General features: G+C 51.2%; 2 protein-coding genes across 2 annotated transcripts; both read left to right on the top strand.

Annotated features, from left to right (window-relative positions):
• Nucleotides 1-5,938: 5,938 nt before the first annotated feature.
• On the top strand, nucleotides 5,939-6,886 carry LOC120395879 (olfactory receptor 52R1-like). Its single transcript, XM_039520634.1, is given in 1 exon segment — nucleotides 5,939-6,886. A coding segment is annotated over 1 exon segment (948 nt).
• Nucleotides 6,887-18,747: 11,861 nt separating this feature from the next.
• On the top strand, nucleotides 18,748-24,803 carry LOC120378423 (putative protein FAM205B). Its single transcript, XM_039497117.1, has 3 exons — nucleotides 18,748-18,947; nucleotides 20,730-20,781; nucleotides 21,965-24,803. The coding sequence occupies exon 3, from the start codon at nucleotides 22,360-22,362 to the stop codon at nucleotides 24,772-24,774; it is 2,415 nt and encodes an 804-aa protein (XP_039353051.1). The 5' UTR covers nucleotides 18,748-18,947; nucleotides 20,730-20,781; nucleotides 21,965-22,359; the 3' UTR covers nucleotides 24,775-24,803.
• Nucleotides 24,804-26,738: the final 1,935 nt, after the last annotated feature.

The following is a 26,738-nucleotide window of genomic DNA, read 5'->3' as shown; positions in this document are numbered from 1 at the left end:
GAAACACACTTCTTTGTCTTAGTGATTGGTTGAACAAGAAGTAGGACTGAGTGGACTTGGAGGCTCAAAAGTTTTACATTGGTCTGGTTTTCATTGCAGTTATGTAACAAAAATATATTTGTAAGTTGTACTTGCATGATAGAGAGACTGCATTACAATACTTGCATGAGGTGAATTGAAAAATACTGTTTATTTTGTTTATCATGTTTACAGTGCAAATATTTTAAATAAAAAATAATAATATAAAGAGAGCACTGTACACTGTACTCTCTGTTGAAAATGTAGGAAAACATTCAGAAACATTTAATAAATTCTATCATTTAACAATGCAATTAAAAATTTGATTAATAGTTAATTTTTTTCACTTAATCATATGAGATGACTGTGATTGATCGACAACTCTAATCTGTACACGATTCATCATAATCACCTAAAATCTACCTTTCCATATATAATGAATCTATTTTCTTTTCTTTTTTTAACCTATGATGGTGTGTTCTTTGAAATGGAAAAGGGAATTATGCTCATGAGGAGGGGCTGGTGCATACTCCTCTCCACACAGAGGGGCAGATGGACTGAGTAATAATCTAACTCCAGTCAGGTTTCTGACCAGGGCAAGACAACACAGCTCTGGGATCCTGGGCTGGGAAGCTATGGGGAAAGTGGCTGAAGCCTCTGTGTTGTTGGTTCAAGAGTGGCTACTGAAAGCTTTCATGTAACTGCAGCTGGGTGTGTCCCAGTCTGTGTATGGCTGTGTAAGTGTATGACCTGGAGAGGACTGCAGCTTCCCACAGACTCAGCTTGCGAGAGCGGGTCCATATTGGTATGCCAGAGGGTTCAGTGGTACCCCAGTTCCAGGTTGTGCCCTGGGGAAGTCCGTCACACCCAGGAACAGGCCCTACCAGACTGTGAGTTCATTTCCTTATTGTCGTGCTCTAAGTTACTGACAGACGGTGGTTACAGCAGGGTCCTGGAGTCTGTCTGTCATTCTCTGTTCAACCTTGCCTAAGTCACGTATCCCTGTGTCTCAATTCACCTATCTGTATTATGGCGATATGTTCATAGTGACTGTCCTTTGCTAGGTGTTTTGAAACTCCCGCAATGAAAGCTGCTGCAAAGTAAGATGTTAGTTACTGGTGAGAATTATTGATTTCTGATCCCTTAGCAAAAGCCCCATGTGCCTGCAGAAAGTGTTAATGTCTCCCCTCAGTCATCCCTCTCTATCTACCCAACCATCCTGGGCATTTACAGCGTATCAGACCCTATGGAGATTTATCCCTACTTTTCTTCCTAGTCAACTATAATGTTTTAAATATACACAAATACACAGAACAGCCAATTTCTCTCTAACTCCGTGGAGATCCCAGGAGTTCTCATCTCCCTTTGGGAAGGTCCCTTAATTGCTGTTTACTCTTAAAGCTGGATAAATAGAACAGAAGCACAGACACGCTTGTCACTAGCCTGTTTGCATCCAGATGCAGCTTATCCAATAGAGACTGAACAAACCTCTGCACTGAGCTATATTATAAATGGTCGGTTCTCAACATGGGAAGTTGCTGAAGATGCTGGGGTGAGAGAGGTCTGGGACACAGCTATCTGAGAGGATTCCCAGGGAAGGCACTCCCATCCCAGAATTCACAGGTACCATCTCTTGCTGGGGAGCTCCCTTGCTCGACAAACACAGTGCACTGTAGGGATAATGGGACAGAAAGTAAGTCTGTGGCCCTTTCCACTCTGCCCAGCCTTTAAACATCCTACGGCCCTTGCCACAAGGGATGAGTTTTCTCCGGTATCATTAACCGAAGTGTCCCTCTTTTCTGTGTATTTCCAACCACCCTAGCTGATGGTCTCCAGCCTCATGGTGGCTGCATTTCAGTGGAAAAGTGGTTGCTTCCAGATGAAAGCTGTATAATACAAGGGCACATTCTGAGGCCATGGCCTGTACTTTCCTCAGGCCCCACTGAGTTCAAACTCCCCTTGGAGTAAGAACTGAGTAAAGACCTCAAGCGTCAGCTGTGTGATAATGAACAGACACTGTCACCTCCTCCTTTTGCAGTTCCGGGCTCTGGCTGTTAACACTGGTGCGGGAGGGCTGTTACCTTAATTTTATCTGATGGAAAGCAGGGACGTGCTAGGGCTTCTCACTGGAATTATAAAAAATTATAAAAACTGTAAGAATTTTTCATTATGTGCAAGACATCTCACCTCCTAGCTTCATTCAAAAAGTCGACTGAATTGTTATGATGGAAAACAGTTCAGCCCATAGCAGACACCCATCATAGGAATTTTCAGTCCAAACTCTTAAAGCATGGTAAAGTTATTACCAGCACTGAAAATGAAGTCTTCTAATTGACATTTTCAGACAGCCTTAACTAAAGATGGTGCCATTAGCACAACCTATAATGGCCAGTCTATGCATCCGACAAAGTGAGTATTCACCCTGAAAATTCATGCTCCAATATGTCTGTTAGTCTATAAGGTGCCACAGGACTCTTTGCTGCTTTTACAGTCTATTTGTAAATCCCATTCAGCTAAGTTTTTTGCTTTAATGGCCATGGCAAGGAGTTCACAGACCAAATATGGTTTATGTAAACAATTTCCTTTTATTAGTATTAAATGTAATTGAAGGTTCCCTTGTTCATGTGTTGTGAGGCACACTAAATATAAATGTCTGATCTACTTTCTTTATCAATGGATTCACAGTGTTCAAGGCCAGAAGGGACTATTAGATCATCCAATCTGACCTTGTGTATAACATAGGCCATTAAATTTCACACACTTACCCCTGTATTGAGTTCCTCAACTTGTGTTTGACGAAGGCTTGATCTACACTCAGATTTCACATTATAGAACCATAGAGTCAGAGGTTGAGAAGGGACAACGATGGCCAGGTATTCTAACACCTGTAAAATGCAGGATTTGTTGCACCTAAACCATCCAGACAGATTACTTTCCAGCCTCCTTTGGAAAACCTCCAGTCAAGGAGTGAGGTGTCTGTTCCATTATCCTCCCAGTCTTACAGTTAGGCGATTCCTGAAACCCTGAGATTTCATCTAAATCTGTTCTGCTGGAGCTTGAACCCATTGTCTCTTGTCCTGCACTACATGGCAGGAGAGAAAAAAAACTTTTCTCCATCTGTTTTATGGCAGCTCTTCAAATATTTCAAGACTGATCTCATGTCTCCGCTTAATCTCCTTATTTCCAAATTGTACATACCCAGTTCCTTCAGCCTTTGCTTGTATTGCGTGTATTCCATTCCACAGATCATTTTGTCTCTAGCTTCTGGACAGGGGCGGCTCTAGAGCCCAGCGCACCAAGCAGGCATATGGGGCGGCCCTTTCCCGGGGGGGCGGCATTTGGCTCCGGTGGACCTGCCACAGGCATGACTGCGGCCCCTCCCCCCTCTTCCGTCTCTCTCAGCTCCTCCGCTGCCAGTCATGCCGTCGGCACTGGAGCGGAGCCACGGGACCCGCAGCGCCGCCTGCGGCCCTGCGGCGGGTTCGCTCTTCCGGGGCTCTGGTGGACAGGCGCGAGGCATGCGGCGGGGAGCTCAACCGGGAAGAAGGGGGGGGGGAGGAAGGAGGGGAGCGCGGGCGCGGCGCAGCGCACCGGGCAGGGCTGGCAAGCTAGCCTCCCCTGCTTCTGGATCCTTTCCAGGTTCTCTACATACTTCCTATACAATGGTGACCCAAACTGGACGCAGCACTGCAGCTGAAGCATAACCAGCTCCAAGTAGAGGAACAATATCACCTCCCATGAGTTGCATGCTCTGCTGTTGTTAATGCAACCTAAAATTGCATTTTCTTTTTGTGCCAGAGCAAAAAAATCAACACCCCTGTGAGATATAGCTATATCAATTTAGCCCTGGTGTAGGCAGAATGAGGTCAAGAGAGGAATTCTTCCATTAACTTACCTACCACTTCTCGGGGAGGTGGATTAACTACCCCTGCCGTTGGTAAAAGTAGTGTCTACACTGAAACACTTCTCTGCTGTAGTCTTTTAAGTGCAGACAAGCCCTCAAGCAGATCTTCCAGAAAACCATCCAGTCTGGATCCGCAGACATGAGGAGATGGAGAACCACTTCCCTTTGGAGTTTGTTCCAATGGATAACCACCCTCAGTGCTAAACATTTGGCCCTGATTTTGAGCTTGAATTTCTCTGGCTCTAGCTTCCAGCCATTCAGTCTTGCTCGTCCTTTCTCCACTAGATTACAGAGCTCATTATTAGCCACAGTTTTCTCCTCATGACAGTTTCCCCTTTATCATCATTTTTGATAAATGATTTTTTAAAGTCTCCTTCATAAGTCTTTTTATGGCTCCTTTCGCCACTCTTTCCAATCTCTACTGATATTGTACGGTGTTTATTTTTTTATTTGAATATATTCCCCTACTAAATCTAATGTCTCAGAGAAATCAAAATCTATTGGATCTGCTCAGTTTCCCGGGTCAGCCAAACATGTACTCTCATTAAATGATGAAATTGGTTTTATTTAACAAGACCTGGTTTCCATAAACCCTATTTTTGACTGACATTAATTATATTCATAGACTTTTTTTAACTAATCCCATACCAGCTTTTCCATTGTTTCTTATCCATGTCAATTCTTTTTTAAACATTCCCTTGATTTTTTTAATATTTTACATTTAACAGAGTAATGTCCTGTATGTGACTATTCTTGTTTTCATTTTGTTATGTTTTAGTGTTTGCTTTGGCTCTGCTGTCACCTGATTGTGTATTGCTGGCTCCAAATGAGATGTGTAGTTGATTGGTGAGTTCCTTACCCTGGTTCCTTACCCTTGACAGCTAATGTACCCGAAAGTATTTCATCCTAATCTGACATGAGTACATCATATTGCCTCTTTCTAAATGCAGAACTAAACTGTCTCTTGAACACTGTGACGTTGCACTCTATATGTTTATGGAAATATGCTGATGAGTATAAATATGACATAATTAGAATAGGCTTTATGCTAGATATGCCATGTAACATATATTTGCAGAAGTTATGATTTATTGAATATATTCATCCTATTTGTATGCATGTATCATTTTTATATCTCTGTTATGAGCATTAGCTCTATGTTTGTATTTAAACTGTTTGCTTTAGGCCAACATGTTGTGAAGGTATTATCCAAGTAATTGGGAGTACTTAACTCACAATGGACTTTGGGAGATGCCAATTCACATCTGAGCTTTCCGGGGAATGTTCAGACTAACATGTAAACAATGGCATCGGCCTCCAAAAAGCTGAATCAATCATGGACATGTGACTTGCCCAGGTGGCTACAAACTCCATTTTGTTGCTGTGACTTTGCACAGAAGAACAAAGGGGTTTCTGCCCAGAAGAGACAGAATATAAAAAGCCCTGGAAATCTCTCCATTTTGTCTTCAGCTGGCTCAAGAGATGGCCTCTCCACCCCGTAGAGATGCCTGAAAGAATGTGGAACAAAGGACAGTAACTATGGGGGTGTGAATGATTGCTGGACCCAGGCCATAAACTACAACGTTGGTTTGAAAAGGATTGGGCCCAGTCTAGGAAGCAGTCCAGTCTGTGAAATAAGGGATAACCAGTATCCACACTCGTGTTTCCTGCTGGTGCTTTTCAAGGTTTTCCACACCATGATGTGTAGGAATGATTGATGCATGAAGCACCATAAAATGTGGAATTGGCATTAATAGTGTCAGTTGTTCATGATTTGTTTATCTCAATAATTAAAATTTCACTTTTCAGTTTACACAGAGTAAGCAATTGGCTTCACCCATGGGAACAGCTTCCAGTAGCGCATGCAGTGTCTCATATGAACCTTGTCTTTCCATCCAGGCATTAACAATGCGACCATCATGCCAGAATCTGTGCACATACATGAAGTCAGAGCAATATGTGGTGCATTCATGAGACAAATTTCTGCCTCAGAGTTGGACAATTCTCCCGTATTCCATGTCAGATTCCAACACAACTGAATTCACCAACCCCTCCACCTTCATCCTGCTGGGCACACCTGGCTTAGAGGGAGCCCATGTCTGGATCTCCATCCCCTTCTTCACCATGTACACCATAGCCATCTTGGGGAACTTCACCATCCTGTTCATTGTGAAGATAGAGCCGAGCCTCCATGTGCCCATGTACTATTTTCTCTGCATGCTGGCTGTAACCGACCTGGTCCTGTCCACATCCATCCTTCCGAAAATGCTGGCAATCTTCTGGTTCAATTCCAGGGAGATAAATTTCAGTGCCTGTCTCACACAGATGTACTTCATTCACTGCTTTACAGCAGTGGAGTCTGGGATCTTCGCAGCCATGGCTTTTGATCGCTATGTGGCCATCTGCGACCCCCTGAGACATTCCTCCACCCTCACAAACCATGTCATAGCCAAGATCAGCATAGCTGTGGTGCTGCGCGGGGGAATACTCGTACTGCTCTATCCCTTACTGGCGAGGTAGTGGCCATATTGCAGAACCAACATCATCACCCACTCATACTGTGAGCATATGGCCGTGGTGAAACTGGCCTGCGCCGACATCCGCATCAGTAGTTACTATGGCCTCCTTGTGGCATTCAGTGTGGCTACTCTGGATTTGTTTTTTATTGCTGTGTCCTATATTCAGATCCTCAGGGCCATATTCAGCCTCCCAACAAAGGACGCCCGGCTCAAGACTTTTCGGACATGCAGCTCCCACCTTTGTGTCATTTCAGCCTCTTACATCCCATCTCTCTTCTCCTTCCTCACGCACCGATTTGGTCACAATGTGCCCCTGTATTTCCATGTTCTCATGGCCAATGTGTATCTCCTGGTGCCCCCCATGCTGAACCCCATCATCTACGGGGTGAGGACCAAACAGATCCGGGACAGGCTGCTCCGGTTATTTACTCATAAAGGGATGTAAAGTTTTCTCCTGGTGCTCTGGCTCTCAGACCGAGCTCTGTGCAAAGCTGGCTGGTGACTTGGTGTTGAGCCCTCTTCCCTGAATCACTTATTGGATAGTCTGAGAGACACTGAACCCTTTCCTGACCTTACTTTTCAGTATCAGTATGGGAAACTGGGGAATCAGTCTGTGTGAAACTCACTGGGTTGCCGAATTTCTATCTGCTTATAACTGGACCTCCAAAACCCAACCCCTTGACCCATCTCTTCTGCCAAGGCTCCACCCGCTCTGCCTCTTCCACCCAATGCCCTGCTCCTGTCGCTTGCTCCTTTCTTCCCCTCTCCTGTCACTATCTTGATAATTTCCCCTACCTTTTCCCCTACCCCCAGCTGCAAGGGAACCATTTCAAATGTTGATAGGGATTGCAACCTTCAGAGTGATTCCAGGGGCTATCGAGGCACTTGAAAAACTCCAGTTTTTTTGGCTGACAACTTAGCAATTAGGTGAAGGGGCACTATATCTATTTTTATATAAAAGAAAAAAATATTATACCCGCTCAGTTCCAATACTAATATGTTCTGATATCTTGTGGCAAGTCTCTTAAGGGATCCTGGTTAGGTTTAAATTTAAATGTATATTCAAACCTTGTTACTAAGTCTGTGGAAAGAGAGAGAGACGGTGTCAGGACTTATGGTTTTTTTCTCAGCTCTGGCAGGCAAGTGGGTCTACTATGTTACAGGAGGGAGCAGATACATCTGGGGTCCATATAAGCACCTCAGAACAGCCACACTGGGTTAGACCAACGGTCCATCTAGCCCAATAACCTATCTTCTGACAATGGACAATGACACAAGCTTTAGAGGGAATGAACAGAACAGGACAATCATGAAGTGATTCATGCCCTATCACCCACTCCCAGCTCCTAGCAAAGGGAAGGGACATCATCCCTGCCCATCCTGGCTAATAGCCATTGATGGACCTATCCTTCATTAATTTTTCTCCTTCCTGCTGGAACTCTGTTATTGTTTTGGCCTTCACAACATCTTCTGGCAAATTGTTCCACAGACTGACTGTGAAGAAATACTTCCTTTTGTTTCTTTTAAATCTGCTGCCTATTAAATTAATTGAGTGACCCCTATATCTTCTGTTATGTGAAGCAGTAAATAACATTTCTGTATTCAATTTCTCCACACCATTCATGATTCTATAGACACCTCACACATCCCCCTTTTCCAAGTTGAAAAATCCCAGTTTTTTCTAATCTTTCCTCATATGGACTGTGTTCCCATAATCATTTCTGTCTCCCTTCTCTGTACCTATTCCAAATCCAAAGTAAATTATTGTGATGGTGTGACCACATCTGCATATATAGCACCAATGTGATATTTTCTGTCCTATTATCTATTCCATACCTAAAGATTCCCAACATTCTGTTCACCTTTTTGACTGCCACTGCACATTGTATGGATGTTTTCAGAATCCTATCCACAATGGCTCCTCTCCTCCTCTTCCACCAAGGCAGAAGGATAAGCCCCTGCATTAGCTGGGAAGGTGGGATGCTGGGCAGAGGCCGGGGTGGCTTCGGTAGCTCACAGGGAGAGAGATAAACAGCACACCTGCCATTAGCCAGCTATTTACATACTTACACAGCACCTTAGCTGGAACTCCAGGGCACCCATTGCCCAGGGGCTGAAGCTGAACAGTGAAGCTGAGTCTTACGTATGCTCTGGATGACAGTTTTGTCACTACATCTAGAAGCTCTTTACCTAGGCTGCTAGGCAGCATTATTGCTATGTCATGGAGGGACTGAGCCAAGCAGCAGTAAAGTGATTTGCCCAGGGCAACACAGTGAGTCAATGGCAGAGGTGTGAATGGGTACTGGAAGTCATGACCCCGCCAGCACTGTTGCTATAGCCATGAACTGGCATTGCTCCTCTCAGTTGTATTAGATGCAGTGAGGCTATTTTTGTGTTGCCGTCCTCCTTAAACAGGAGGAATTTATTAAAGAAACAGTTACGAAATACAGCCACACAGCTCAGTCTTCAGCTTTGTCTTTCTTGTTTGCCAGGGACCAAACACTGCCTAGAACTGTACACAGTGATAGAGGCCCAAGCATGTGCTTCGAGGAGCTTAATCAGTGCAAGGTGATGATGAGAGCCTTTTAGTAGCAGCATATTAAACATAATAAAAAATAATCTCCATTTAATGCACAGAGAGGCTGTGCCCATCGTCACCCTATGAATCCATGGCAGAGCTGGGACTCTTCACTCCCAGCTTACTGGTCTCTGCTGATAGTTTATCTCTAGTTAAATGGCTTGGGCCAAATCCTCAGCTGAGATCGGGGAAGTCCCTTGAAATAGATAAACCAATGGAGCAACAGCACCAGGTCTCTTTCCTCCTGCATGGACTGTACAAGCCAGGTCTGAGAGAGACTAAACCCTTCCTGCTGCCTCAGTTTCCCGATCTTTTAAAGGGGGATATCTCCTGGGAGTAGTGAGCAATATTTTGTGAAGAACTTGTCAGTGGTATCCATGTGTCACCATGCTTTAGTGGAACACAGCTGAGGATGACAAATTTGGGACAAATTGCTGAGAAATGGGGCGGACTCATCCCCATTAGATTGTATCAAGCCAGTAACAAACTTAAACTTCGGTGTCACCACACTGCTTAACTGGAAGCAAAAAAAGTGAAGTCTCATTAGGCACACAGCCCCTGGATCACCATCCGGACACTGGACTCTACGACGAGTGGACAGTGAAAAGAAATTTCACCACATATAGGATCTTTCTCATCTCAGGAGTTCAGCCACGTAGCCAGGCCAGTATATAACTCAGATCTTACCCAAGGATCACGCTGCTGCCAATCCGTTAGTAACTAAAAATTAAAGGGTTAATAATAAAAGAAAAGCAGAAGAGATTTAAATGGCAAATGAATTTTAAAAATACAATGAGGAAGGCCAAAAAAGAATTTGAGGAACAGTTAGCAAAAGACTCAAAAAGTAATTACAAAATTTCTTTAAGTACATCAGAAGCAGGAAGCCTGCTAAACAGTCAGTGGGGCCACTGGTTGATTCAGGTGCTACAGAGCACTCAAAGACGATAAGGCCATTGCAGAGAAACTAAATTAATTCTTTGCATCGGTCTTCACAGATGACGATGTGAGGGAGATTCCCAAACGTGAGCCATTCTTTTTAGGTGACAGATCTGAGGAACTGTCCCAGATTGAGGTATCATTAGAGGAGGATTTGGAACAAATTTATAGATTCAATAGCAATAAGTCACCGGGACGCGATGGTATTAACACAAGAGTTCTGAAGGAACTCAAATGTGAAATTGCAGAACTATTAACTGTGGTTTGTAACCTATCATTTAAATCAGCGTCTGTACCAGATGACTGGAGGGATAGCTAATGTGACGCCAATTTTTAAAAAGGGCTACAGAGGTGACCCCAGCAATTACAGGCCTGTAAGCCTGACTTCAGTACCGGGCAAACTGGTAACCCAGGGGTAGGCAACCTATGGCGCGGGTGCCGAAGGCAGCACGTGAGCTGATTTTCAGTGACACTCACACTGCCCGGGTCCTGGCCACCAGTCCGGGAGGCTCTGCATTTTAATTTAATTTTAAATGAAGCTTCTTAAACATTTAAAAAACCTTATTTACTTTACATACAACAATAGTTTAGTTATATATTATAGACTTAGAATCATAGAATCATGGAATCTCAGGGTTGGAAGGGAGCTCAGGAGGTCATCTAGTCCAACCCCCTGCTCAAAGCAGGACCAAACCCAACTAAATCATCCCAGCCAGGGCTTTGTCAAGCCTGACCTTAAAAACCTCTAAGGAAGGAGATTCCACCACCTCCCTAGGTAACCCATTCCAGTGCTTCACCACCCTACTAGTGAAAAAGTTTTTCATAATGTCCAACCTAAACCTCCCCCTCTGCAACTTGACACCTTTACTCCTTGTTCTGTCATCTTCTACCACTGAGAACAGTCTAGATCCATCCTCTTTGGAACCCCCTTTCAGGTAGTTGAAAGCAGCTATCAAATCCCCCCTCATTTTTCTCTTCTGCAGGCTAAACAATCTCAGTTCCCTCAGCCTCTCCTCATAAGTCTTGTGCTTCAGCCCCCTAATCATTTTTGTTGCCCTCCGCAGGACTCTCTCCAATTTCTCCACATCCTTCTTGTAGTGTGGGGCCCAAAACTGGACACAGTACTCCAAATGAGGCCTCACCAGTGCTGAATAGAGGGGAATGATCACATCCCTCGATCTGCTGGAAATGCCCCTACTTATACAACCCAAAATGCCATTAGCCTTCTTGGCAACAAGGGCACACTGTTGACTCATATTCAGCTTTTCGTCCACCATAACCCCTAGGTCCTTTTCTGCAGAACTGCTACCCAGCCATTCGGTCCCTAGTCTGTAGCAGTGCATGGGATTCTTCCGTCCTAAGTGCAGGACTCTGCACTTGTCCTTGTTCAACCTCATCAGATTTCTTTTGGCCCAATCCTCTAATTTGTCTAAGTCCCTCTGTATCCTATCCCTACCCTCCAGCGTATCAACCACTCCTCCCAGTTTAGTGTCATCTGCAAACTTGCTAAGGGTGCAGTCCACACCATCCTCCAGATCGTTAATGAAGATATTGAACAAAACCGGCCCCAGCACAGACCCTTGGTACCGGCTGCCAACTAGACATGGAACCATTCATCACTACCTGTTGAGCCCGACCATCTAGCCAGTTTTCTATCCACCTTACCGTCCATTCATCCAGCCCAGACTTCTTTAACTTGCTGGCAAGAATACTGTGGGAGACTGTATCAAAAGCTTTGCTAAAGTCCGGAAATAGCACATCCACTGCTTTCTCCTCATCCACAGAGCCGGTTATCTCATCATAGAAGGCAATTAGGTTAGTCAGGCATGACTTGCCCTTGGTAAATCCATGCTGACTGTTCCTGATAACTTTCCCCTCCTTTAAGTGGTTCAGAATTGATTCCTTGAGGGCCTGTTCCATGATTTTTCCAGGGACTGAGGTGAGACTGACTGGTCTGTAGTTCCCTGGATCTTCCTTCTTCCCTTTTTTAAAGATGGGCACTACATTAGCTTTTTTCCAGTCATCCGGGACCTCCCCCGATCGCCATGATTTTTCAAAGATAATGGCCAATGGCTCTGCAATCTCATCGGCCAACTCCTTTAGCACCCTCGGATGCAGCGCATCCGGCCCCATGGACTTGTGCTCATCCAGCTTTTCTAAATAGTCCCGAACTACTTCTTTCTCCACAGAGAGCTGGTCACCTCCTCCCCAGACCGTGCTGCAGAGTGCAGCTGTCTGGGAGCTGACCTTGTCTGTGAAGACAGAGGCAAAAAAAGCATTGCGTACACTAGCTTTCTCCACATCCTCTGTCACTAGGTTCCCTCCCTCATTCAGCAAGGGGCCCACACTTTCCTTGAGATTCTTCTTGTTGCTAACATATCTGAAGAAACCCTTCTTGTTACTCCTAACATCTCCGGCTAGCTGCAACTCCAAGTGTGATTTGGCCTACCTAATTTCACTCCTGCATGCCTGAGCAATAATTTTATACTCCTCCCTGGTTATTTGTCCAATCTTCCACTTCTTGTAAGCTGTCTTTTTTGTGTTTAAGACGAGCAAGGATTTCACTGTTAAGCCAAGCTGGTCGCCTGCCATATTTACTTTTCTTCCTACACATTGGGATGGTTTGTTCCTGCAATCTCAATAAGGATTCTTTAAAATACAGCCAGCTTTCCTTGACTCCTTTCCCCGTCATGTTATGCTCCCAGGGGACCTTGCCCATCAGTTCCCTGAGGGAGTCAAAGTCTGCTTTTCTGAAGTCCAGGGTCTCTGTTCTACTGCTCTCCTTTCTTCCTTGTGTCAGGATCCTGAACTCGACCATCTCATGGTCACTGCCTCCCAGGTTCCCATCCACTATTGCTTCCTCTACTATTTCTTCCCTGTTTGTGAGCAGCAGGTCAAGAAGAGCTTTACCCCTAGTTGGTTCCTCCAGCACTTGCACCAGGAAATTGTCCCCTACACTTTCCAGAAACTTCCTGGATTGTCTGTGCACTGCTGTATTGCTCTCCCAGCAGATATCGGGGTGATTAAAGTCACCATGAGAACCAGGGCCTGTGATCTAGCAACTTCTGTTAGTTGCTGGAAGAAAGCCTCGTCCACCTCATCCCCCTGGTCCGGTGGCCTGTAGCAGACTCCCACCACGACATTACCCTTGTTGTTCATACTTCTAAATTTAATCCAGAGACTCTCAGGTTTTTCTGCAGTTTCATACTGGAGCTCTGAGCAGTCATACTGCTCTCTTACATACAGCGCAACTCCCCCACCTTTTCTGCCCTGCCCATCCTTCCTGAACAGTTTATATCCATCCATGACTTATAGAAAGAGACCTTCTATAAACGTTAAAATGTATTACTGGCACGTGAAATCTTAAATTAGAGTGAATAAATGAAGATTCGGCACACCACTTCTGAAAGGTTGCCGACCCCTGCTGTAACCTATCATTTAGTCAGCTTCTGTACCAAATGAGTGGAGGACAGCTAATGTGATGCCAATTTAAAAAAAAAAAAAAAGCCTCCAGAGGTGATACTGGCAATTACGGGCCTGTAAGCCTGACTTCAGTACCATAATAAACAACAATATTATCAGACATATAGATGAACATAATTTGTTGAGAAAGAGTCAACATGGATGTAGTAAAGGGAAATCATGCCTCACCAATCTACTAGAATTCTTTGAGGGGGTCAACAAGCATGTGGACAAAGGGGATCCAGTGGATATAGTGTACTTAGATTTTTAGAAAGCCTTTGACAAGGTTCGTCACCAAAGGCTCTTAAGGAAAGTAAGCTGCCTCGGGATAAAGGGGCACATGCTCTCATGTATTGCTAACTTGTTAAAAGAAAAGAAAAAAAGGGTAGGTATATATGGTTTTCAAAGCTTCTCTGATGCACCCTGCTGTGCTCTTCTAATCACCCTAATGTCTGGCTGTGCATAATCAGCGTCCAGGCGATTTGCCTCAACCTCCCACCCCACCATAAATGTCTCCCCCTTACTCTGATATATCTTGTGAAGCACACAGCAAGCGGCAATAACAATTGGAATATTGGTTTCACTGAGGTCTAACTGAGCCAGTAAACTGTGCCAGCGCGCTTTTAAACGTCCAAATGCACATTCTACCACCATTCTGCACTTGCTCAGCCTGTAGTTGAACAACTCCTGACTACTATACAGGGTGCCTATGTATGGCTCCATGAGCCATGGCATTAAGGGGTAGGGTGGTTCCCCAAGGATAACTATGGGCATTTCAACAGTTACTTTCCGGTCTGGGAAGTAAGTCCCTTCCTGCAGCTGTTCAAACATACCAGAGTTCCTGAAGATGTGAGCTTCATGTACCTTTCCTGGCCATCCCACATTGTTGTTGGTGAAACATCCCTTGTGATCCACCAGTGCTTGCAGCACCATTGAAAAGTACTGGCTGCCAAGGTGGGCCGGTCCCAAGATAGGGATATGTGTTCCGTCTATCGCCCCACCACAGTTAGGGAATCCCATTGCAGCAAAGCCATCCACTATGATCTGCACATTTCCCAGAGTCACTACTCTTGATAGCAGCTGCTCAGTGATTGCATTGGCTACTTGGATCACAGCAGCACCCGCAGTAGATTTACCCACTCCAAACTGATGCCTGACTGAGCAGTAGCTCTCTGGCATTGCAAGCTTCCAGAGGGCTATTGCCACTTGCTTCTCAACTGTGAGGGCTGCTCTCATCTTGGTATTCCTGTGCTTCAGGGCAGGGGAAAGCAAGTCACGAAGTTCCATGAAAGTGCCCTTACACATGGGAAAGTTTCGCAGCCACTGGGAATCATCCCAGACTTGAAACACTATGTGGTCCCACCGGTCTGTGCTTGCAGCAAAGAATCCTGTGGCACCTTATAGACTAACAGATGTTTTGCAGCATGAGCTTTCGTGGGTGAATACCCACTTCTTCGGATGCAAGCAGTGGAAATTTCCAGGGGCAGGTGTGTATATATAAGAGCAAGCAAGCAAGCTAGAGAGATGAGGGTTAGATCATCAGGAGGGGAGGGGGACCTGTTGTTGGGTGAGTGTGAAAAACCAGGAGGAGGAGGGAGAAACTGGGTCTGTAAGCCACAGTCTTTTCTTAGTTTAGTCTTAGTCCTAAAATGATAAAATGAACTATGAACTGGAGCTCAGCAGTTTCTCTCTGGTCTCTGGTCTCTTTTTTTTTGTTTTTTTGGGAGGAATGGAAATCTGCAAATCTGCATGTGGGTGTGTGTGTTTGTTCTTATGGACGTGCAGACTTGAAACACTATGTGGTCCCACCGGTCTGTGCTTGTTTCCCAGGCCCAGAATCATCATGAACCTGCCTCATTAGGACCATAATGTCCAAATTACCAGGGCCCATGCTTTGAGAGAAGTCTGTGTCTATGTCCTCATCACTATTCTTCACCTCCTCGCCTGCTTTTGCAGGTTCTGGTTCTGCGCATACTGCAGGATAATGTGTGAGGTGTTTACAATCCTCACAACAGAAGCAGTGAGCTGAGCAGGCTCCATGCTTGCCGTGATATGGCATCTGCAGGAGAGCAGGAGAGCAGAGTTGCAGCAGAAGCGATGGAGGATGACGGTTAGCACCACGCACATTTTCCGAGGAAGAAAAGATTTTCCTAGAAGCCTATGACAGACAACATGGAGAAATTCGCTATTGAGACATGAGCAGAGGAGCAGAGTTGCAGTGGAAGCGGTGGATGACAATGGGATTCCATGAGAATATATATTTATAAAGAACAATGAGAGGACCTGCAAGGTGGATTCGTAGCACCAGGAGAGCACAGCTGCAGCAGAAGCAGTGGTTGGATGACGACAGCAGTCCTACTGCATCCTTTGCTGAAAGCAGTATGGCGTCTGCATGGAAAAAAGGCGCAAAATGATTGTCTGCCATTGCTTTCACGGAGGGAGGGGCGACTGGCGACATGTACCCAAAACCACCCACAACAATGTTTTTGCCCCATCAGGCATTGGGAGCTCAACCCAGAATTCCAATGGGCAGCGGAGACTGCGGGAACTGTGGGATAGCTACCCACAATGCAATACTCCAGAAGTCAATGCTAGCAATGGTACTGTGGACACACTCCGCCAAATTAATGCACTTAGTGGGGACACACACAATTGACTGTATAAAATTGCTTCCTAAAAATCAACTTCTATAATTTTGACCTAATTTCGTAGTGTAGACATACCCAAAGAGACGTTATTAAGGGCACAAGAGCAAACTATCCCATTGCATAGGAAAGATAGGAAGTACCATCGTGGCTTAACCAGGGGATCTTGAATGATCTAAAAAAAAAAAAAAAAAAAGAGTCCTACAAAAAGTGGAAACAAGGTCAAATGACAAAAGATATAGGGGCAAAATTAGAAAGGCCAAGGCACAAAATGAGATCAAACTAGCTAGAGACATAAAGGGTAACAAGAAACCATTAGAAGCTACTTATACATTAGAAGCAAGAGGAAGACCAAGGACAGGATAGACCCACTACTAAATGAAGACGGAAAAACAATAACAGAAAATGTGGAAATTGCAGAGGTGATTAATGACTTCTTTGTTTCGGTTTTCACCAAGAAGGTAGGTGGCATTTGGACACCTAACATAGTGAATGCCAGTGGAAATGGGGTAGGTTCAGATGCTAAAATATGGAAAGAACAAAATAAAAGTTACATGGACAAGTTAGATGTCTTCAAATCACCAGGGCCTGACTAAATGCATCCTAGAATACTCTGAAGGAGCTGACTGAGGAGATATCTGAGCAATTAATTATTATCTTTGAAAAGTCATGGAAGACAATCCACAATGACTCCGAGATCTCTTTCTTGAGTGGTAACAGCTAATTTAGACCCCATTTTATATATATATTTGAGATTATGCTTTCCAATGTGCATTTCTTTGTATTTATTAATGTAACCCTTCTGCCAGGAAGAGTTGAAATAGCAGCAAAGGCCAGGTTCAACACATAGGGGTCCCCTCCCATCTAGCCCAGTATCACATCTTCCGACAGTGGCCGGTGGATGTTGACAGACAGACACCTGGTCTGTGGACCAGTCCCATCCAGAGCCTCACAGCACCTGCCTGATTCACTGTGGTGTTACTCCAATTTAATGCCACTCTCCAAGGGATTGTGCTGGTTAATGCCATTCCAGAAGGCTGTTTGTGACATTATGAGTCTAATCTAATATCTCATTGAAGAATAACAGGGCCAGAAAGAGTTAATTAACTCACCGACTGACCTGACCCATGAGTGACCCTTAAGGACTGGTTAGGAAGATATGTAAATGAACAGAGCTTTGAAATGTGAGGCTGTGGCTACACTTAGCGCTTCAAAGCGCTGCCGCGGCAGCGCTTTGAAGCGCTAAGTGTAGTCAAAGCACCAGCGCTGGGAGAGAGCTCTCCCAGCGCTGTCCGTACTCCACCTCCCTGTGGGGAATAACGGACAGCGCTGGGAGCCGTGCTCCCAGCGCTGGGGCTTTGACCACACTGGCGCTTTGCAGCGCCGCAATTTGCAGCGCTGGAGAGGGTGTGTTTTCACACCCTGCTGCAGCGCTGCAAATTTGTAAGTGTAGCCAAGCCCTAAGTCTGCATTGTTAGAGATCTCAAGGGTAGATGTTTGCTCAGGGCTTGTGATGTCAGCAAACAAGTCTTGTCTATTGCTATAACTTTAATTCAAAGATCAAAAAAGGAATATTAACATTTGTGATGATTCTTGAGTGAAATAGTATTATTGTCTATAGGTCTCTTTGAAGGTTGTGGTAACCTGTATCTGAACTGTTTAATGGATAAATTACTCTGTGCTAATTGCCAGGATGTTTGGGAGAAAGAATTAAGCCTATTGTTTGCTCAGGCCGAAAGATTGCTGGAAATGTATAAGAACCCTGGGACACAATCCTGCTTCATCTCAGATCTGCTTTTGGTTTCAAGAGGGGGAAACCTTAAGCCATAAGGATTGAGATCCCCAGTCATTGACTGGAGTCACCCTGAATATGGACATTGGACTATAACCTATGGACTATTTCTAAAAGGACTGTTGGCAACTACAAGCTCACTTCTGCCATGTATCTGAATCTCAAGAATTGAATTCAAGTCTGTCTGTATATTGATATTTTAACCAACACTCTCTCTCTTTTTTAATAAATTTTAGCTTAGTTAATAAAAATTGGCTAATAGTGTGTATTTTGGGTAAGATCTAAGTTATAATTGGACTTGGGTATGTGGCTGATCCTTTGGGATTGGAAGAACCTTTTCTTTTATATGATGAGATAAGATTTTCAGGAATCATCATCATATCTGACAGGTGTGTCTGGATGGAGGCCTGAGGCTGGGCACTTTAAGGGAACTGCCTTGTTTGGACTTCTGAGTAACCAGTGAGGTAATACCGGAGCTGTTCTGTGCTGGTTGGTAAATCTAAGTATTGGAATATCCACCAGCGTTTGGGGTTTGTCTGCCCCGTTTGGTCTGCAGTTCACCCTGACTGAGTGACCTCAGCTGGCTCCCACGGGCAGCACCATCACAATGTTATCAATGAAAGACTGATTCAAAGGTTAGAAACCCTGCCACCTAGTGAGAAACTCACGGAGCTCAATCTCTTTTGCTTAACGAAGAGAGGGTTGCAGGGTGACTCTGTCACAGTCTCTAAGTAGCTACATGGGGTGCTGGGGAGGGGCTGCAGGGAGCCAGGGTCTTGCCCACCTCTGATGCCTGCAGTCCCTTTGTGATGTCAGGACCCGCCTGGTCCTGGCCCTTTATGATGCGTCACTGGAACAAACAGCCCCTCAGGAGAGATCCAGCCACAGCAGCAGCAGGGAGTGTAGCGTCTCCACCCCCAGTGGTGTCCAGACCGTCCTCCCCAGCATGTTTGACGTGGGAGTGGGGATCATGCAGAGCTGGTTCTGTGCCTGCTGGGACAGCTCCTGGGTGTTGTACACCTGCGTCCTTCTGGTCCTGGTCATCTGGGTGGCCATGGCGACGCAGCACAGCTTCTCCTGGAGAAGCAGGATGGTAGGAGGACCCCCCCCCACCCCCAAGCCGTCCTGCACTTGCCTGGACACAGCTCCATGGAAGGGACGGTGGGTGGGTGGGAGCGCCCGAGGCCCCCTGTTCTGACCAGGCCCCGTTGGCCTGGTGGGGCACATCCACAGAGAGAGAGAGGGCCACAGACAGAGCTCGTGGCTCCATTCATTGGTTGTTCCTTACGGCTCCAACCACCAGCTAGTGCTAGAAATGCCAGGGCTCTCCCTCATTTCCCGGCACCCATGGCACTAAGCCGGCTCTGGCCAGTTATTTCCCTCCGCTGGGGGAAGCTGAACAAACCCTCCCAGCTCCCTCCCAAAGCCACAAGCTTTCCTGCGTCCCTGGCCTCCCAGCTGGCCAGGGAGAGGACAGGCAAGAGGTGGGGGGAGAAAGGGGGAATCCAGGACAGATCTTTGGGTTTGGTCAGTTGGGGATCCTGCCTCAGGTCCCAGATCAGTTGGGGAGCTGGGCTCGCAGGTGGGAACCAGGGGAGACGGGGTGAGAAGAGGAAGCCAGAGCACATTGCGAAGCCCAAGGGCCTGGTCCTCATTCGACTCATAACACCGGGGGCAGAAATCACCCCCTGCAAGGGTCAGACCCAGGGCCCACGGACAGCGAAGGAGGAACCTGCTGCCCCTCCCCCCGGGTCACTCTGCGGCTGATGCCATTTCGGCTCCGGGCAGGGTGCCCAGCTGGCTACAGTGTCTGTGTTTGTCACCCAGCTCCCCAAAACAACCGGGCGTTGAACGGCTCAGCCGGCCCCAGCCCCAGAACTAACGTCCCAGCACACGGCCCTGCCTGGGCTTCCTGGTGCCGGGGTCCCCAGAGCCCCGGGGGCGATGCGGCAGCTCCTACAGCCTCGGTTTCTTGAACAGTCTGTAATCCACAGCTCAGCTGGTGCCAGAATGGGGCAGCCTGGAATTCAAGGGGCTGAGGGAGTGCCAGGGGCAGCCTGGTGCCCAGGCAATAGAAAGGGGAGCCCAGGGCAGTCCCTCCAACCTGTGTTCCCTGGTGTATGGCCATGGGCTGCGGGGGGGAGGGGGCAGTGGTGAGCCAGGGACCCCTTGGCATGTGGTTGGAGAGGGAAGCCCAGGTTACCTGGCTGGGAGGCTGCAGAAAGAGGCCACTCCGGCTCTGTGGCTGCCCCTACCCAGAGCTAGGGGGCGATTCCCAGCTGGCATGGGGTTCTCACGCTAGCTCTCACCGACTGGTGGCATGGGCAGCCGGAGCCGTGGCACAGGCTAGCTGCCCCCGTCCGTACCCATGGCAGCCAGACGGGTCTGTCCTAGCCTGTGCTGCTGCTGTGAGCAAAACCACGCTTACATCTCTGGGTTTAGCGCGCTAGCTGGAGGGGATGTAGCATGAATCTGTCTGTGCAAGGTGGGAATCACCCTGCCAGCTCCAGGGGCAGATGGGGCCCATGCGTGTGGGTCCGGGGGCAGCAGAACATCCCAGACACTTGGCGTAAGCTGGCTCCAGTGGGGCGCGGCTGCAGCGGCCGTGGGCACAGCCTGGCCTTTCTACCAGGGCCCTGCTGTGACTCTGGTGTGGCGATGCCCCGATGTCGGGGGGTGGGGGACCCAGGATTGTTCCAATGACACTTGGGTGGGGAGCCCGGGGCATGGCCGAAGGAGCCTGGAGTTCTCCAGCTGCAGGAGGTGGAGGGAAGCGTGGGCACCCCCAGCTCCGGGCTGGGCTTGGCGGGAGGCTGGCCCTGTGCGGCCTCAGTCTGGGTACCACGTAACTCTGCCACTTCCTTGGCTCCCGCAGGCTCTTCTGGTCAGCAGGCTGCGGCGGAGGGGGACGGAGGACGAGGGAGAAGGTAAGGCCCTGCCTCACGCTCCCCGACGGCTCCCTGGCTCAGAATCCAGGGCTTCTCCCAAGCCTCCACCCTGGCCCAGGGGTCCCACACGAGGCCCCTCAGACTTGGCCTGCCCCTGGGGATGGGAGCAGGAGCCAAGGTGCTGACTGGAGCCGGGATAATCTGACATGCTGCTAACGAACCATCGTCTGGGGGCTTTGCAGCAATGGAGGCAAACACCCCATTGTCTGTCCCCTCTGGCAGGTTGTCCCCATGTCCTCCAGGGCTTTGCGCAGGCTAATGGTGAGCGTCGGGGGGGGGGGCTACCTGCCCTTCCCAGAACAGGGCAGCTTTGCCAGCAGGAGGCACTGCCCACTGCCCAGCAGCTCTTGTCTTTATTTCACCCCGTCTGCTCTGTCTTGGATAGGGGTGTAGGCCCCTGGCACTCCATTGCTGTGCATCGTACCAGGGCTTGCAAGGCCAAGGCTGCTAGGTGCCGCCAGCCCCTGACATTTGCCAGAGAGATTTCCTGGGATCCCGCACACTGGCGAGACCCATTTCTGCAGGATGAGGCACCGGCTGGGTTATTTGCACCAGGACCATGTGCCATCCGGGTTTCTGGTACTGGGACAGCGCACCGGCCAGATTCACGGCCCTGGCACGATGCCCGGGCTGGGTTCACAGTGCTGGGACTTCACCGTGGCCAGGTTCACAGCACTGGCAGTGTTTGAGAGGGGGCCTGGCGTGGTGCTGGTGGAGTGTTTCACTGGGCTCCGGGCTCTCACAAGCTCAGCATGCCTGGTTCTGGAGCAGCAGCGCAGAGTGGCCTGGAGCCAGGGCACTGGAATGAGGGGGCTGGGGGGCCCTGCCCTCTGACTTGTGTCTGGCTGTAAGGGCAAGCAACAGGAGGCAGGGTGTGCGGAGAAGAAAGAGCAAGCGGGGGGCAGGCTCTTGGAGGGAAGCAGTGGCGGAGGAGCGGGGCTTGGTGTGGGGGCGAGGCCTCGGGGGGAATGGGTCACAGGCGAGCGGGGCGCTGGGAGAAGGAGTGGCACGGGGCAGGGCCTCGGGGTTAGGAGCAGTGCGGGAATGGGGATTCGGGGTTGTGGTGATACAGGTGGGTGGGGTCACGGTTCGGGTGCCCGTGGACCCCGCTACGTTCAGGCCCCATCTCTCCTCAGAAGCCCTCTCTGCTGTTCTGTTTTAGGTGCAAAGAAGCAGCGTGTGAAACAGCCGCGTGAACGGCTGTGCCGGGACCCCCCACGCCACGCTGGCTGAGCCGCCAGGCGCTGCTCCATCCGCCAGCTGCTATGTGACAACTCAGACTGTGCCCTGTGCGACGAGGCGGCCCGGCAAGCCGAGTGGCTGGTATACACCGATAGGGCCAGCGCATGGGTCCCTGCCGGGCCAGGGTCACCTCCTACTCCCGCCTCCTACTCCACATGGATCTACGAGCCCTTCCCTCCAAGTCAAGCGGAACATGGCTGGGTTGGGAGTTTCCTGAGTAGAGGCAGAGCAAGGAGCCCCCAGGCCGCTCCCCAGAGGCAGGCGCATCGCCCTGATTGGGTGCCGTTTCTGGCCAAGTCCCCAGGCGGGACCAGGATGTCAGGGCGGGAGGCCAAACGGCAGCGAGACCAAGAAAGCACGGCACCCAGGGCCACGGGGGAAGCTCCGATGTCTCTGCCTGGGAGACCCCCAGCGTGGGTCAGCCCTGGAGTCCTGCGTGTGCCCGGCAGGCTCGAATTGGCCGAAACGGAGACCCCCTTCCTCCAGCGCGACGTCAGGGCCAGTCTTGAGCGGCACGTCCAGGTAAAGAGGCTGCAGCACACCCTGGGGCTGCCCTGCACCCTGCAGAGCGCTTTGAAGATCTTCATGCCCCCAGCACCGAAACCCATCGCACGCAGACCCTCGGGGGCAGGCAGGGTGGTGACGATGCCACAGGCCCTGCCCTTCCTGAGCGTCGGCTCCAGGACAGAGCTGGAGCGGCATCTGCAAAGGATGGTGCATCTTAAGAGATGGGGGCTGCCCAGGAGGATCCAGGAGTCCCTGAGGCTGCTGATGCCAGCCACACCTCCACACCCCCGGCTCGGCCCCCTGCCCTCCGGGAGATGGGCTCCAAGGGGGCCAGGCCCAGTGACGAGGGCAGCCCAGACGCCCGGCCTCAGAGCTAGAGCCCCAGCCCAGGCATCCCAGGGCCCCGCCAGAGCATCAAAATCTGCACCCGGCTCGCACTGCTGCAGAGACACCCGGGAGCCGCAGGGGCACATTGCCAGGAAGGGCTTGGAAATCAGACTAGGCGCGCTGCCCGCCGTGCTGAGGAGCTCTCAGAAAATGGCCGCCCTGGGGCGCAGAGACCTGCTCCTGCCTAAACTGATCCCCCCAGGCTGCAAGGCCCCCCTGGCCCGCCACCGGCTCTGCTCCCTGCTCAGCTGCAAGGCGGGCAGCGTGGAGCTCAACGTGAGGCACAAGCACATCCAGTACCTCTGGGCTCTCCCCACCCTGTACGCGGAGTCCCTGGCCAAGATGGTGCCCTGCCCGCCCGTGCCACCCGCCCCCGTGCTGCCCCTGGGTGTGGCCATCGAGTTCTATCCCCTGGAGACCCCCTTCGTGGCCCCCGAGGGCCGGGAGCTGCTGGAGAGGCATGTCCTGAGGAAGCGGCTGCAGCACGAATGGGGCCTGCCGGGCCTGGTGCGGCGATCGCTGAGGTGTTTCATGCCACCCCTGCCCACGCGCCCCAGGCCCAAGGGGAGTGACCGGCCGGCAGCCATGGAGCTCCGTGTCAGCAGCGGGGCCCCTCCCATCCCTCTGGCCACCAAGAGGGAGCTGGAAGCCCACATCCGGCGGAGGGTGGCCGAGAGGAGGTGGGGGCTCCCCAGGAGGGTGCAGGAGTCCCTGCGGGGCTTCATGCCCCCCACGACCACAGCTCCGGGGACATATCCAGACACACAAGGCAGAAGGGCCAGCCGGCCACTCAGGGGGCTGTCAGCGAGAAGGGCTCCAAGAGAATCACCCTCCAGGGTGGCACCCCTGGGCCCCACAGCGGTGGCTGTCTCCTTAGCCAGGCCCCTGGGAACTGCATGGCTCCAGCAGCTCAGCCGGGACACGTGCCACCAGCTGCTGGAGAGACATGTGACCAGGAAAAACATAGAGATCCGTCTGGGCCTGATCCCCCGCAGGGCCCAACACTCACAGGAAGCCGCCCGCCGGGTGGGAAAGCTCCCCTTGCCCCGGCTGATTCGGCCGGGCCAGAGATCCCTGGAGCTGCGGCCCCGGGAGCTGCTCTTCCTGGAGCAGGCGGCCTCGGATCACCTGGAGCTCAACCTTCTCCACAAGCACCTGAGCTTCAGGTGGGGGCTGCCCACGCTCTACCGACAGTCCCTGGCCAAGCTGTTCCACGCAGGCCCCTCGCCCGCCCCGCCGCCCTCCAGCTCCCGCGCAGCTGGGACCGAGTTCACGGAGCAGGAGCTGCCCTTCCTCCCACCGGGAGCCCGGGAGGAGCTGGAGCTGCACGTGAGGAAGAAGAGGCTGCAGCACGAGTGGGGGCTGCCTCTGATCGTCCAGAAATCCATCCGGGGCCTGATGGCGGCTGCCCCCCACCCCGGCCAGCCCAAGGCCCCTCCGCCGGCCGACAGGGACGTGGCCATTCTCCAGCCCGAGCTGTCCTTCCTCCGTGGGGCCAGCAGACGAGATCTGGAGCTCAGCCTCCGCAAGAGACTCAAGCACCGGCGCTGGGGGCTGCCAGGAGGATCCAGGAGTCGGTGCGGCTGCTTCAACCTGCCTCAGCGCACGCGGAGCTTAGGCCCCAGGGACCCACGGAAAGGGACGCAGAGGGGCCTTTCCTGCTGCCCTGGCACAAGAGCACCGTGCACCTGGAGCGGGGCATGGGGAAAGCCAGGAGAGTGGTCGCTGCTCCCCACCCGCGGCTCAGCCTGGGACGTGACACTCAGGAGTGGCTGCAGATCCACATGGCAAAGAAATGTGAGGAGACCCGGCTGGGGGCCGTCCCCGCTGCAGTGAGACGCTCTTGGCAAAGGCTGCATCTCGTGTCCCAGCTGCCTCTCCCCAAGCTGATCCCTGCTGGGGACAGGGTCCCGAAAGCCAGGAGCCCCCTGCTGCCCTTCATGCACCCGGAGGACGTCTGCCACCTCGAGCTGAATGTGCAGCACAAACATCTCACGGCCCTGTGGGGCCTGGGCACTCTCTACACCCAGTCCCTCAGCAGGATGGTTCCCAGGACGCCCCCTGGGCCGGTTCCACCCCGTGAGGCGGAAGTCGAGTTCTGGGCGCGGGAGGCTCTGTTCCTGGGCCCGGAGGCCAGAGAGGCCCTGGAGCTGCACGTCAGGAAGAAGAGGCTGCAGCACGAATGGGGCTTCCCTGCACTCATCGAATGGTCACTCAGAGCCTTTGTGCCAGAGCCCCCGCTGCCGGGGCCAACCGCAGCCCGCCAGCGCGCCGAGCTGCACGTCCTCGTCCTGGGGCAGGAGCCTTCGCTCATGGACGGGGACACGAGAGGCCGCCTGGAGCGTCACCTCCGGAAGATGACGCTGCAGCGGAGGTGGGGCCTTCCCCGGAGGATCCAGGAGTCCTTGCGGCTGTTTGCTGCTTTTGCCCCGCCGGCTGGCCCGCAGCTTCCTGGGGCTGGTGGAGAAAGGGGCGTCAGGCAAAGCCGGCTGAGGCCCAGCCAGCCAGACGTCCCCGCAGGGAGCCGCTTGGCAGGAGACAGCAGAACCCATGGCCTTGCTGCTGAGCGGAGGGATGAGCTCCAGCGGCACCTCGCGAGGAAGTGCCTAGAGATCAGGCTGGGGGTGAGGTCGGCCCTAGTGAAGAGATCCCAGAGAGTGGCCAGGGAGGGGGAGAGGATCCGCCTCCCCAGGCTGATCTGCGCAGGCCAGAAGCCCCCCAAGCCCAGGGCCGGCTCCCTGCTCTGCCTGCCGCCCACGGCTGTGAATACACTGGACATGAATTTGAGACACAAGCAGCTGGTGCATTTCTGGAAGCTCCCCACGCTGCAGGTGGCGTCTCTGCGGAGGATGATGCCGAAGGCTCCGGCTGTGCCACTGGGGAGTGCAGCGGGGAGGGTCCGGACGCAGATGGGCCTGGCTGGACGCATGGGGGCTGAGGAGCCAGAGAGGAACGGCTACAAGGAGCCGCCTCTGGTCACTGGGCCGCCTCTGGTCACAGCCAAGGCCAGGGACCGTCTAGACAGCCACATCCTGAGAAAGAAGCTCCAGCACGAGTGGGGCTTACCGCTGGTGGTGCTTTGATCCGTGGGTGCGTTCACACCCCACCACCTGTGAGGGGCCCCCCAAGGCGGGCCCAGGCCCCAGCCAGCGAGAGCGTCACCACGGGCAGCCTGCTCTTCCTGCACACGGAAACCAGGGAGCGCCTGGAGTCACACGTCAGGAAACTGGCCCTGGAGCGGAGATGGGGCCTGCCCAAGAGGATCCTGGAGTCCTTAAGGATGTTCCCGCCGCCTGCCCCACCAGGAGCAGAGCCCAGAGACCAAACCCAGCCCCTGCTCCATTTCTCCCCTACACTCCCCCAAGGTCCTACAGCCCTCTCCACGGGGCAATCGGAAGAGCTCCAGCCACGCCCCGGGGAGCCCCTCACCCACCGGTCCCAGCACTGGCTTGAAATGAGGGTAAAGGAGGGCAAAGCCAGCTGCCCTGAGGCAGTGTCCCGACACCCCCGGGGAGCAGCAGCAGGAGAAGCCAGGAGACCTCCCAGACGAGCAATGGGGAAGGGCCCCCCGGCTCCCCACGCCACTTCCCGGAGGACAAGGCAGAGCTGAAATCCACCCTGGACTTTCCCAGGAAGAAGGTGCTGGGAATTTCCCACAGGGCCCAGGAGTCCCAGGGACGGGCCTTGCGCCGGGTGGCCCATGAGTCTCACCCACAGCAGAGAGAGCAGAGCTCTGAGGAAAGTCCCAGACAGTGGAGGACCCACGATGGCGAAGGAGCTCCGCGGATGGCGGGGACTGG

The sequence above is a fragment of the Mauremys reevesii genome, linkage group 1 (assembly GCF_016161935.1).
Source record: "Mauremys reevesii isolate NIE-2019 linkage group 1, ASM1616193v1, whole genome shotgun sequence".
NCBI classification, from domain to species: Eukaryota; Metazoa; Chordata; order Testudines; family Geoemydidae; genus Mauremys; species Mauremys reevesii.
Note: the sequence above shows the minus strand (reverse complement) of the source record. Positions and strands in the feature narration are given on the sequence as shown.